At 43.4% G+C, this 14,202-nt stretch overlaps 1 protein-coding gene across 1 annotated transcript in view; it reads right to left on the reverse strand.

Moving 5' to 3' along the window:
- The window catches only part of LOC116502925 (protein mono-ADP-ribosyltransferase PARP14-like), a 42,123-nt gene that overhangs the window by 12,866 nt on the left and 15,055 nt on the right, over window positions 1–14,202 (reverse strand). The window contains 5 exon segments of the mRNA XM_032208950.1: window positions 244–852; window positions 945–1,151; window positions 1,966–2,154; window positions 5,369–5,431; window positions 11,637–11,792. Coding sequence (XP_032064841.1) covers window positions 244–852; window positions 945–1,151; window positions 1,966–2,154; window positions 5,369–5,431; window positions 11,637–11,792 — 1,224 coding nt within the window.

Genomic DNA, 14,202 nt, shown 5'->3' on the forward strand with positions numbered 1-14,202 from the left:
TAGAAAACCTGCTCTACGCATGATCAAGTCTTGCAGATGTAGTATGGAATTGACTGCAAGTGGTCTGTTCACTTTGATTATTTTTTTAAAAAAGTTCCTAGTGATACACACATTCAACTGTTTTGTACTATTGCCCTACCCCATTTGCACACTTTTTAAGTCCTGAGGAAGATATTTTTGAGAGGCGACCAAAACAGTAATCTAACCACTAATCCAACCCCAATTATTTAAGAAGTTCATTACCTTCATGCTTTCCAACACGTTTAATTTTCATGCTTTTTCCTTGGCTATCTACAACACACATTTTGTTCAGATCAGCTGTGTAGTTCTGACCCTGAATCTGGACCTGAATTTGTTTCTTTTTGCTGATTTTAGCATCTTCTAAATCAAGGTTACTAAATGTATCAAAAGCTACAAAGACATTTCCATTTGCACAATACTGCCACTCAACCAAAACTTGAACAAGTTCTGCTTTGGATTTCTTTTCCTGATCAGCTTTAAGTGTTTTTAAGAGGTTCTGGATGTCTGTGAAAGCAGTGAGGACGTCCTGGGGGATACCAGATAACAAAATAAAAGGAGGAGACTCCGTCCTGTTCAGATGAATGACAATATGCAATCTTTTCTGGAGATCATTCAGTCTCTTGATTTCAGCATCAGCAAACATGTCTATCAAGTCATCAACAATGCGATTTTCTGTCTGTTCCTTGAAAACTAATTTCCTTAGCCAGGCTTCAGCCTCTTCCACTTTTTTCCTGTTTTCGCCACATAACTCAAATGTTGACATCTCAATCTTCTTTTCCAATGCAATAAAACTCTTCTTTTTAGCAGGTGACTTCTTACCAGTTAGAAATGCTATAAGAAAAAAGGAAATTCTGTAAGTGCACACTCAACGGGAAAAAATGGAAAAGCATTCACAGTAAATGAACCCCATACTTTAAACTTGCCTTTAAACTTAGAAAACATAGATTCGGAAGTGGGTAATGCCTGTCCTTTTTTATTTTCCAAAATGGTGGAAAAGGATTTTTGCATATGTGGCTGAAAGACAACAACTTTAACAAGTTTCAAGTATCCAGGCAAGTGTTTTCCTGCAAAATCAGCCACTGCATCGATAATTTGTTCAGCTGCTTCGTCAGGACTTCTTCTTCCCTGACCTGTATCAGATGCAACAGAGAAAACCCAAGAAAGTATACTTATTGTTAGTACTTATTACAATGAGGGAATCATAGCAAGGATGAACAGCTCATGGCCCTTCAGATATAGGACTACACTTCTCCTCATCCCTAACTGTTGCCATTCAAGCCTGATTCAAGGATATGGAAGAATATTAGATCTGGGAGGCAATTGGTTCTTTACTTGTGAGTTGCTAACATTTGCTATACAGCTTTACCCTCATATATTCCAAAAAATCATCATGTGCATTTTTAAAACAGGCAATCAGTCATGCGGAATGTTGCCTATCTGCTCATAAAATAGGCATATTCAGTTAATCTAATTTACTTCTTGCCTTTCTTCCATCAATCGGGTTAAGCTTAGCCTTGGCTAAACTTGGCAATTTTGAGACCTGTTAAGTTGACGTTATTTCAACTTCTAAGTATAGCCTTCAGCTGTTATTCCCTAAGAGCCTTTGATCAAAGTCCTAAACACACCAGGGGTTGCTGTCTGCAAATGAACAGAAGTCATAAAGGAGATATTAAGAAAAAGAAGCTCAGAGGTGGATCCTACTTCCTTTTTAAGGATGGAATACAAAGGAATTTCATCTCCTTTGTCAGTTCATACATAGCAGAACACTGGAACTTGTCCATATGATGCTAGCTTAGCATGGCAAATCCATTGCAACAGTTCACATTTTCTAACAATGAGCTAATTTAGGAAACTGTCACTAGGATTCAGGACATAGGTTCCTCATTAATGAAAACTTTATTCTGGAAAAGCACAAATGATTATCTGGGGGGGGGGGATACAAACCTGTTCCAATTACAGGGAAGGCTACAGATGCATACTGTTTTGCTTCACATTCCTGAAGCACTTTGGAGATCTGAGTTTTGATGCTGGAGCAAGGAGCCAGGTGGATAATTTTTTTACAGGGTAGTTTTCCATTCTGTGTGGTTACAAATCCATTGTGAGGCTGTGAGGCTGGTAAAATAAAAATGATAACTTCTCCATGAACTGTCTTTGCTATACAGTATACTACATTCATTGGAGGTGCAGTATCTATAAATACATGTCTAATGGGAGAGCCCCAACTATAAATTCTGTCTGACAACAGATCGCCCTTTGTGGCTACTGCAAAGATGTATTTGGCACAGTGAAGGAAAAATGGGGTGTTCTTTTTAAAGTCAAATTGTAGAAATATAGCCCTCTCATGAGCTCTTTGGCACAGGCAGAGAAAATAAGGTAAACCCTTGATGTTTTCCCTTGTTTTTTTCACTGATGGTCAAAGACTGTGATACATCAGAAGTATCAGTAGATAAGCAGTTTCTGACGCTTTCCAAAATCTGCTCCTCCGTCTTCATAAATATTCTGGCATTCTGGTGGGAAGTGACCCTCAGAAGCTGAGGGAAGGTTTTGGAAATGGTGCCATCAGAATGCTTATTCTGACATCAACATTCCTTTCCTTGTCATCTAATTCCAAGGAACCATAGGATCCTCTTAAACTTTACCTATGTCCAATAATGGGCTGATTGGAAAAAAAGAGCTGAAAATAAATCCCAACAAGAGATATTGCTAGAAAACTAGACTTTGGGGTTGAGGCTTAGCTTGTTTGAGATGAAGCTGCAACCCTTAAAAGAGTTAGTTTGCAATCTAGTAGTTATTTCTTGAGTGTTCCTCAACTGTCTCTAGAATTACTGACAACAGCAAGGCCACATTTGTAACCTTCAAGCTAGCCAGATTTAAAAATAATTACCCACAGCTTGATTATATCCTGTCTTTTTTGACTCAACAACACTCTCCATGAAGAGCAACTCTTGAAAAGTCTTTGGAAATTACAAATGGTGCCAAACGTAGTATCCACACTGCTAATTGGTACAAAGTGCAGGAATCGTAGTTTGATTGTAGGTGAAAAGATCAATTTCAGTAACTGGATGTTTGCCTGTCAGAAAGGAATACTAAACATCTTTAACATTCTTTGTTATTTATGATTGATTTCCAGGACTGTTGGTCCCTTAAATGAGCCCATCTATTTGTTAGGATACCCTTTGGTAGATGTCCTTGCTGTCACACCCTGGTCCTTCTGGCACACAGGAGATTATTACTCAGGCTATAGAATGCAATTACCCATACGTTACAAATATCTCAATTCCCTCTACACATAGAAAATCTATAAAGATGCACTTCTTTTGCCAGGCTGTTAACAGTTAACATTAGTATCAATCTTTATGGAGTGCTTTCTGTATAGAAATATAGACCAAGGAAGAAAATCTTAGAAAGCCATTTAAATGACAGTTCATTATACGTAGCAAAAGCTTCTTTTAGTCTTTTATCACAGTATCTTAAGACAGCCTCCTCCTGATTTGTAGATTTTTCTTTATAACAAACAACAGCCAATTTACAGAATAGTACAGGTAATCCCCCAGATATGAGGTTTCCTTCAGGGAATTTTCAACAGAACGAATTTATTTAGAAAGGGTACTTACATTAGAAATTCAAAACTGTGACCAAAAGCAGGCCTCTGTAGCCATGTGACTTGGATTCAGTCACTGTTGCAGCGCCACTATTTTTAACTCTGTGTCTTGTTCTGCCTGTGCTGTTCGGGGTTATGATACAATTTCTGGAAGACGGCAGGGTGATTTTTGTAGCCAGCCCAGCCTCAAGTTTGGTTTTGATTTTTGGGTGCTGCATGAAAGATCTGCTGTTGCCTGGGCTTGAGAACTAGAGTGCTAGAATTGTTCCTGTAAGTATTTTAAAATATTCTTTTTTGTTACTCTATAGTGCAGTACAGTACTGTTTTTTCTTAAGCACTTTGGGAACTGCTCTGCTTCTTTTTAAGTACTGTTCTATACTTTGCAGACTACAGTATTGTGTTCATAAGTAACATGTAATCCCCAGGTTACAGCATCTCCTAGTGTTTAAGAACAAGTCCCAGAACTACAAATTTTGCAGCACCACGACAGTTGTTCAACCCTGCCGGCCAAGGTCTGCACATGCCAGAATGGAGCTGCAGAGGGGAGATCGTGGCGGAGAGGAGATAGCCTGCTAGATCTTTACACAGTAAGTGACCTGGTGAAACAGTTTGGGTGGGGTGAAAGCACTTGTGGGGAGCATGAGGTTTTTCAGTGGGCCCGTGAGCCTTGGGTATTCTTAAGCAGATGCCCTGTTCCACCACTAGGCCTTCCCAACCTGAAATACTTTATGTGCATTTAACGAACCGTGCATTCAATTAGCGAGAGGGAGCAATCCCGTTCAAGATGTGAGAATCACTCCCAAGAATAGAATGGGTAGGCTCCATTTCATTCGTAACTCAAGGACCAACTGTACAGTCTTTTGCAAAAATAAAGTTTGTTTTCATTTGCTTTGAAACTGTTTGTAGAAATGCTAGCTAGCATCTACACAAGGAATTCTATAATATTGTGTGCTGTATCTCTTCTTAAAACTGCTGTTTTTTCAAATCTGCAAGCTATTTATATGAGTTTTGGGATTTTGCCTGGAGAGGCTTGTGTTGATCAGGACGGTGTTTTTTTTTAAAGAGGTTTTAAATCTAAATTGCAAATCTAAATTGCCTCCACACATTGTAGGTTCCCCATCACTGGAGGCTTTTAAGAAGAGACTGGATAAGCATTTATCAGAAATACTCGTGAGAACAGTATTGGATTGGATTAGATGACCACAAGGTTCCTTCCATCTCTCTTATTATTGCAAGACAAGACTTCTGTAAATCCCCCTCCCCATCTCCTGGGTGCCTGGCTGGTGAAGCTTAAGCTACAGGTAATTAGTTGCAGGTGTTTTGTTTTTTTAAAAAAAAACAAAACAACTGCAATCTGAGTTCTTTAAATTATCACCCCACACCCCTCTGGGCAGCTGTCTGAAGACACTTGAGCTGATCAGCAATGGGTTTCTTTAAAACTGCAAACGAAGAGCTCTGTGAGCCTGCTTGGAGGCAATTTAGTTCCTTCCTTGGCTGTACCACAAAGAGCTGATTGGCGGAGGTGGAAACAGCTGATCAGCAGCGGGGGAGGGGGGAGTAAGTCAGATCTTCATTCATTTAACGAGCCATTTGATCCAATTAATGAATTTTATACATTTGTACTGACAAATGTATTCAGAACTATGATAGAACAATTAAGAAAATAGCATACAAACTATATTTGGCAATTGAAATTCCCCAATTCCTCTGTTACCTAACCCAATGAAATCTCTTGTTGCACCTTACCAAGTCTTGCACATTCTGCTTCAATTTCAGGTCCAGCAGCTTCCAAAATTGCTTTGGAGACACCTGTAAAGAAATGAAAAAATGGGGGAGTATGTATGAATGTAAAAAGTGAACTTAAAACACAACCTTTGTGTCAGCTTCTGCTTTGCTGTTGCTTCAGCTGCCATGAAACGGGAAGGGGGGGGCGTGTATGTGGGAGGGATTTAATTGATGTGCTGGAGGAATGTTCTAGGATGTACCAGTCGTTGGGATTGCGCATGCGTACGTGTTTCCCGCCTGCATCAACGGCCTACACATTCCATCTTCGGCCTGTCTTTTTGAAGTTATCTCACACCTGACATTGAAGGACTTATGATTGGACTGGAGCTTTGATCCTAAGGGGAGGGGAACGGGCTTTCCTATATATCAATTGCTTTCGCGCCATATTATTCAGATTTTGCTTCACTACTGCTCACTTACCATTTATAATTAGTAAAAGTACTTTGGATTTCCAACCTATGGAGTCTCTTAGTCTTCTTTCCTAATTATGGAGTGGAGTGGGGCGTGACAAGAAGCAAAATCTGAATATATCCCTTTCCAGGAGATTTACGTCTACCGAGAAGGGAAATAATGTCTTCTCCGACCAGAGAAGAGGAGGGCGCCGTTGGAGGGGCGGATTCCAGTGAACTAGGACCTCCCGACCTTTCTTTACACCAGCCCAGCCCGTCTGACCGACCTTTGCACGAAGATTTATTTCAACTGCAAATTTCCAGTCAGCCTGAACCTTCCCCCCCACCCCGCTGGTCAACTTCAGTGGGGCAAAGAGAGATAGAGACAAGCTGGAATGCTGGGCTCACCCAAAGACCACCTCAACAAACTTCGCTGGAGCCAGGTGCCGTGAGAAAACCTCAGGCGAGTGAGTTCCCTGACTATTGGAGCCAAAGGTACTGTGGGGAAAGAAGAGGGGGCGATGAAGGAGAATGGAGAAGCTATTAGCACCAGGGGCCGATGAGAAAACCACACCGGAGTGAATTACCTGATTATTGGGGTCAAACATTTTTGGAGGAGAGAAGGGGGGAGGAGGAAAGAGACTGGAGAAATTGGCAACGTTACCCACGCCAGGATTTTCCCCCACCCCCCCCTCGGCCCGTGTCTCCCCCTGCGGCTAGAGGTTTTGCTGATCAAAGAGGACCTCCCCCCCAGCCTCCCCCCCGAAGACATCGAATGGCTAGAATCCCTCCCTTGCCTGTACGTTTTAAGGGGGATTCTACTAGCCTTCCCTCCTTTCTTATGCAGGTGTTTAACTACATGGAAATTTATGGCCGGGACTTTGAATCTGACACTTTAAGGGTCAGAATGATTCTTTTATCTTTGGATGGTGAGGCGGCTACATGGTCGACTGCTTTGCACATGTCTGGCTCTCCCCTCTTGGGGAATTTCAACCGTTTTATGGAGGCTTTCCGCCAACGTTTTGATGACCCGTTAACTGAGAAGCGGAACAAATTGAAGTTTTTAACCTTCGACCAAGACGATAGACCTGTCGCCCAATACATCCAGGAATTTCAGTGTCTTTCCCAATACATGAGAGGCTGGGGGGAGGATGCGCTTCTGGACAGATTTGCTGAAGGGTTGAACGCCGACATTTATCAACAATGTGTCAATCGTAACCTGCCAAGACGTTTAATCACCTGGTTTGAGCACGCTGCAGACGCCGAGCTTGACTTAATCCGTCTGCGTTATGCCACAGAAGAAAGAAGGAAGCGGAAAGAGAGGGCTGCCAGGTCCCTCCCCCCTCCTACTACTCAATCGTTTTCCAAACGACGAGGCGACACGAGGGGGCCCCCTTCTGGCTCCTCCAGACCTTTAACATGCTTTCGCTGTGGCAAGCTTGGGCACACCGCCCCCGAATGCCGGGCTAAATTGCCCCTCTCTGCCCAACCCCCTCCCAAACGTGATGAAAAGCCTGCCAGAGGCTCTGAAAAGAAGAAGAAGGAAACGGCGTTCGCTGGGGAAACCAACCCCCCTCCTTTTGCCCAACCATTAAAGGATGACGCAGATGCTAACTCCTCTTCTTCTGAGGACTCTGATGACGACACATCGCCTCGCTGGGTGAGTTCAAACAAGGGGCCCCTTCTAATCCCTATTGAATTGAAAGTCCCTCCTGAAGGGACCCCTGCCACCCTCCTAGCTTTACTTGATTCCGGCTGTTCCCGATCCATGATCAATCCGGCCATGGTAGAAAAATTGGGCATCAAATTGCGCACTTTGAAAACCCCGATTGTGTTTTGCCAAATAGATGGATCGGTTGCGGGGGGGGGGCGCCCATTTTTTTACTGAGCCTTTGGAGATGAGAATGTGTACCCATACTGAATTAATCTCTTTTGTGGTCGCGCCTGGCATGGACAGGCCACTCATTTTGGGCATCCCATGGCTCCGGAAGTGGAACCCTCACATAAATTGGCGGACAGGCCGCTTGCGTGTTCGCTCGAAGGTGCCTCCAGTGGGGGAGGGCTCTCCGGACCAACCTGAAGTCACTAACGTTCCGGAAGTCGCCGCTAGAGGGCAGGAGAGGATTGCAGGAGAGGACAAAATCCCGAAAGAATATTTGGATCTTAAGGACGTCTTCAGCGAGCAATCTTCGGACATTCTACCCCCCCACAGGCCTACTGATTGCTCCATTGACATTTTGCCCGGGGTCAAACTCCCAAAACCCCGCATTTACTCCATGTCACCCAGGGAAATGGAGGAGATGCGTTCTTTCATTGACAAAAATTTGAAACGTGGTTTCATTGAACCGGCCCGACCCAAAGTGGCTGCCCCTGTACTGTTTCGTGAAAAGAAAGATGGGTCTCTTCGTTTATGCTGTGATTTTCGCAACCTTAACGCGATCTGTACTCAAAACCTCTACCCACTCCCATTGATGAAGGACTTGTTGGCGCAACTGGGGAAGGGCCGCATCTTCACAAAATTGGACCTGCGAGAAGCTTACTATAGAGTACGCATTAAGGAAGGGGACGAATGGAAGACCGCATTCAACTGCCCTCTTGGTTGTTTCCAGTTCCGCGTTATGCCTTTTGGCCTACAGGGGGCTCCTGCTGTGTTCATGCAATTTATTAATGAGATCCTGCACGATCATCTCTATAAGGGCGTTATCGTATATCTGGACGATATCCTCATTTATACCCGCTCTTACGACCACCACGTCAATCTCGTGCGCACTGTTTTGAAAAAACTCCGTGCTGCCAACCTGTATGCCAAATTGTCTAAGTGCGAGTTTCACCAAACGACTATTGACTATCTGGGCTACCGTATCTCCTCTGATGGCGTTGAAATGGACCCTGAAAAAGTGAAGGCGGTCACTGAATGGGACGCACCCAAAACTCATAAACAATTGCAAAAATTTTTGGGTTTCGCTAATTTCTACCGTCAATTTATTCCCTCTTTTGCCAACATTGCTCTCCCTATTACTAATTTGCTCAAGACTAAAGGCGACCCGAAGCCTAAACCCAATAAGCCTTTGGACTGGACCATGGAATGCCAGGCGGCATTCGAAAAGCTTAAACGCCTTTTTGCCGCTGAACCAGTTCTTAAACATCCTGATCTCAACCAGCCGTTCGTCGTCCAGGCTGATGCCAGTGATGTCGCCGTTGGGGCCGTTCTGCTACAAGCCAATGACCAAGGTAACTTACAGCCTTGCGCGTACACCTCACGTAAACTCACTGACACGGAGCGGCGCTGGGCGGTTTGGGAGAAAGAGGCTTTTGCGGTCCGTTGGGCCCTCGCTACTTGGCGCCATTTCCTCGAAGGCTCTAAACACCCATTTGAGGTGTGGACTGACCACAAGAACTTGGAAGCGTTGCGCACACCTCGTCGCCTCTCCCCCAAACAGATGCGTTGGGCACAATATTTTAACCGTTTCAATTTCACTCTAAAGTATATCCCGGGCGGGAAGAACTTCATGGCCGATGCTTTGTCCCGGTTACCTCAGTATAATTGTTCCAAACTGAGTATCGTCCAACCGCTCTTGGCAGCTCTGGTACTCACACGTCAACAGACCAAAGCTCAAAAGGAAGTGCCTCACGATCTACTTTCTGACCTCAAAGCGGCTCTTCCTCAAGACGACTGGTTCCTGGCCCATCGGGACGAGTGCACCATGAGGGACGATCTTCCATGGATTGGTGCTAAATTATACATCCCCGCTTCCCTACGACTTGTCGTCCTTCGTCGCGCTCATGACTCCAGGATGGCGGGTCATTTTGGGTTCGTAAAAACTTTGCACCTCGTAAAGAGACAATTCTGGTGGCCCTCTTTAAAAAAGGACATTGAACTTTACGTGGCCAGTTGCCCGGTTTGCGCTACCGCCAAAAAGCCGCCGGGAAAACCGCAGGGACTTCTACAGTCCGTCGCCCGCCCGGTTGCCCCTTGGAAGGAGATTTCTATGGACTTTATTGTTGAGCTTCCCGAGAGCCAGGGGCACACCGTCATCTGGGTGGTCACTGATTTGTTTTCCAAGCAAGTTCATTTCGTGCCTTGCCACAAAATTCCTTCCGCTAAGGCGTTGGCTAAACTATTCCTTTCCCACATTTACCGATTACATGGGGTTCCCGACCGTATTATCTCCGATCGTGGAGTCCAATTCACATCTAAATTTTGGAAGGAGTTCCTCGCTCACATTGGTTCCGCCCAAGGCCTTAGCTCCGCCTACCATCCTCAGACTAATGGCGGCTGTGAACGTACTAATTCCGTCCTTGAACAATATTTACGTTGTTTCATCAATTATCAACAGGACGATTGGGTTGACTTGTTACCACATGCTGAAGTAGCCTATAACAATTCGGTTCACTCCAGCACGGGTTTCACCGCTTTCCGGGTCGTTTACGGCCAGGATTTTGTTCCTATTCCCGAACTGCCTACGGCCCAGCCTCAGGTTCCTTCCGTTGCAGACTGGAGTGAACGTCTCAGTCGCCTTTGGCCCCTGACTCTTTCCACCTTGGACGCTGCCCATAAGGCTCATAAGAAGCAAGCTGATAAGAAACGCTCTCAGCCCTATGAGTACCACGTTGGAGATTTAGTGTTTTTGTCCACGAAATTCTTGCATACTACACAAAAATCTAAGAAATTGGGACCCAAGTATGTTGGCCCTTTCCCCATTGTGAAGGTTATCAATCCTGTTTCTGTTCGTTTGCAATTACCCAAACATCTCAACCGTATCCACCCAGTGTTCCACATCAACCTCATCAAACCAGTTCGGGTGTCCAACCTACGGCCCACCGATGACCCTCCACCTGCTCCGTTACTTGTTGATGGAGAACATCATTTTGAAGTTCGTGACATTCTTGATTCCCGTAGGCACCGTAATCGCATCCAATACCTTGTGGCTTGGAAACATTTTCCCCCCTCCCACACGGAATGGGTTGATAAGTCCCACGTTCGTGCCCCCCGCTTACTCCAGAAATTTTATGCTTCTTATCCCGACAAGCCTTGACTCTTCTCCCCTCCCTCTTTCATTTGTTTTGTTATTTGTCTGTTTTGTTTGTTTTTTTTTTCTTCCAGGCCTGACAGCCTTTTTCCGGGGGACGGCCGGATGTCAGCTTCTGCTTTGCTGTTGCTTCAGCTGCCATGAAACGGGAAGGGGGGGGGGCGTGTATGTGGGAGGGATTTAATTGATGTGCTGGAGGAATGTTCTAGGATGTACCAGTCGTTGGGATTGCGCATGCGTACGTGTTTCCCGCCTGCATCAACGGCCTACACATTCCATCTTCGGCCTGTCTTTTTGAAGTTATCTCACACCTGACATTTGAAGGACTTATGATTGGACTGGAGCTTTGATCCTAAGGGGAGGGGAACGGGCTTTCCTATATATCAATTGCTTTCGCGCCATATTATTCAGATTTTGCTTCACTACTGCTCACTTACCATTTATAATTAGTAAAAGTACTTTGGATTTCCAACCTATGGAGTCTCTTAGTCTTCTTTCCTAATTATGGAGTGGAGTGGGGCGTGACACTTTGCTTGCTTACAAACATTTCATAGAAAGAAAATTCCTAAGAATTTGTGAGGTGGGGATTGAGTTAGATACTGCATTGATATATCCAACAGAATCGAGCCACAATACTCTGAAATACTGTCTGTGAAAATAGTTTTAAATCAATGAATCTTCATTTCTCGCTCTCATTCATTCACATACATGCAAACAGACTTTTGCATATCAAAATAGCTTTTTGTCTTGCCAAGAATGAGCACTTAGCTTATTAGAATGTTCAGAAGATGTTCATTTGAAATTCAGTACCTGCTTTGGATGAAAAGTTTTCATTGGTCACATTCACAATGACATCTGTCTTTTCCATGACAATATTTCCAGTCACTGACTGGAAGGTAATGGATCCAAACTGCATTTCATTACTTCCTAAAGCTGAGGTAGAAAAGGATCTGAAGGAACCTGTGACTGAAAAAAGAAACACTATGATTCAGTTATAGCACTGATATCCTTGGACTGAGCATTGTCCTCCTATTATTTGTAAAAGATATAAATACCTATTTCAAAGTTTAAAAACTTCAGTTTTTTTAGTCTGTATCCAAGGGAAATAAGGTCTGCACATCTGGGAAATGCTACTCTTAAAAGTGGCACCTGGAACATCTAAGATGCTACGGAACTCTGCTGTTTTTTCCATGACCACCAAAGGGTGAAATTAGAAGATCTATGATCAAGATCTAGCAAATGTTTCCAAAATGTTAATAGAGATGTCCCCAAAAGGGCCACTGAAACTGCATATGCCATACTGGAACAATTCTTTGCCCAGTGTGGAAGAGGACATTTGTTGGAGAAAAAAACATGGCTCATTCATATGCTGAAATAACACTTAACAGGTAAACATTACAATCAAGGATTTGCTGAACAAGTTATTCTACTCTACTTTGTGCATCACAAGTTTGGTCTAGTGGTTAAGGTACCAGACTACAAAGTGGGAGACTATGAGTTCAAGTTCCAACTTAGGCATGAAAGCCAGCTGGGTGATTTGGGGCCAGTCACTCAAGAAAAGAAGAAGAGGAGTTCACCTTCTTACATTATTTGTAAAAATAATAAAGGCAGGATGCAAACAAATAAACCATACTAAGCTACGATTCACAACAGTAGCTGTATTTGTACACTGCATTAACTACCAAGAGCAAACATATCATGCTATGGCTTCGCATATGTGGTTATGGGCATTCTGAAAGAAAGTCTAAAACAGAGATTCCCCCAACATTTCCGGCTTTGGCGACTGGCAAAAGGGGGGAGGGCGAGGGAATGATTACATGTGAGAGGCAGCAAGCGCTCACCTGCCACTTCCACAGCCCTCTTCCAAATGGGTCTTCCCAACTGAGCCCACCCATTACCTGCCATTTCTTCATTGCCAGGTGGCACAACCTTGAGAATATCTTCAATCCCAGATCGAAAAACCTTTGTAAATACCTAGGGGGGGGGGAGTTAGCCACATCCTAACCTGGGGCTTCCGGGGAGGAACTTAGCCGTCGGCAGCGGCTTAATTGAGCCGCTCCCAGATTTCTGGTTCGTTATCTAATTAAACACCCTTTAGATAACTCAAACTTCAGATAAGAAGATTGTAGTGAGCGTCTCAGCTGGTAAGAACTTTTCCTTGCAGTTTGTGGCTTTTTTTTTCTGCTGCAAACGAGGGGGGGGGTTGTTTTTTTTAAGCTGAGTCATCTCCGGCCAGATTTCTCTGCTGTATTAACGGCACAAGGCCAAGACCCCCCCTTAGGACAAATTAATGAAATTATTTTTTTTCTTATGAAATTAATACAAGCAGAGCTCATATTTGAGAACTTTACGTCTGTTTTTTTAGAAACTCAAGCTTCAGTGTCAATTTTTTTTTTTTTTTAAAGATGGCGATTCTCCAGCCTTTGTATTTGCAATGATGATACATTCCGGCAGCTTTTCTAATCAGCTTTTCTAATTATTCCCTTTGAAGAGACTTCCTTATCTAATTAAAAGTTTTCAAAGGCCCTTTGTTGACCCAGAGACATTCCGAACAGGGCTTTTCTCTGTTTTTTGTTTTGTTTTGTTGAACTATTTTGGCGTAATGCCAGCTCTTTGAAATCCTCCGTAAAATTCTTGGCAAAAAAGGGAGAATTTTTTTTTCTCTTCTTGGCATAGTGATTTGTTAAGTGCTTGAAGCAAAGATATTATGGCTTCAAAGTCGAATCCTGCGAAATTACCTCCTAAATCTGCTTCTCCCATACCTGGCACAAAGTCACAGCCCCCACCTTCTATGCCCCCTAGTGGAGATATTGTAACAAAAGAATTTTTGTTGGAAATGTTTAGAGAATCAAGGGAACAGAATTTGGAAGCTCTTAGAGAGTTCAGAGAAGAAATAAGGAAAGAGATAAGCAATGAGATAAAAGTCTCATATGATAAATTTGATACCAAGATTACCAAAATAAATGATGATATGTTGGGAATCGTAAACGTACTTACAGAATATATTTCTGGAATGGAAGAGAACTTAGAAACTCTCAATGAAGCCAAAATTAATTTGACATCTAAAACCGAAGAGGTGGAACGAAAAGTTGAAAATGCTGAAAAACAAATGATTATGATACAGTATAACCAGATGGAACTTGCATTAAGAGTTAGGGGGCTGCGTGAAGAGAGACAGGAGAACTTAAAGCAGATGTTTTCTGAGGCCTTTGACTGTCTGGTGGGAAGACCGGGATCCAATCTTGATTGGCAGATTGATAAAATTTTTTGCGTCAACTCCTGGGCGGCAAAACAAAAGCAACTCCCCCGAGACGTGGTAATATATTTTGTTACAAGAGAATCCAGAAATAAGATATTACAAGAGTCCTACAATACC

The sequence above is a fragment of the Thamnophis elegans genome, chromosome 1, assembly GCF_009769535.1.
Source record: "Thamnophis elegans isolate rThaEle1 chromosome 1, rThaEle1.pri, whole genome shotgun sequence".
NCBI classification, from domain to species: Eukaryota; Metazoa; Chordata; class Lepidosauria; order Squamata; family Colubridae; genus Thamnophis; species Thamnophis elegans.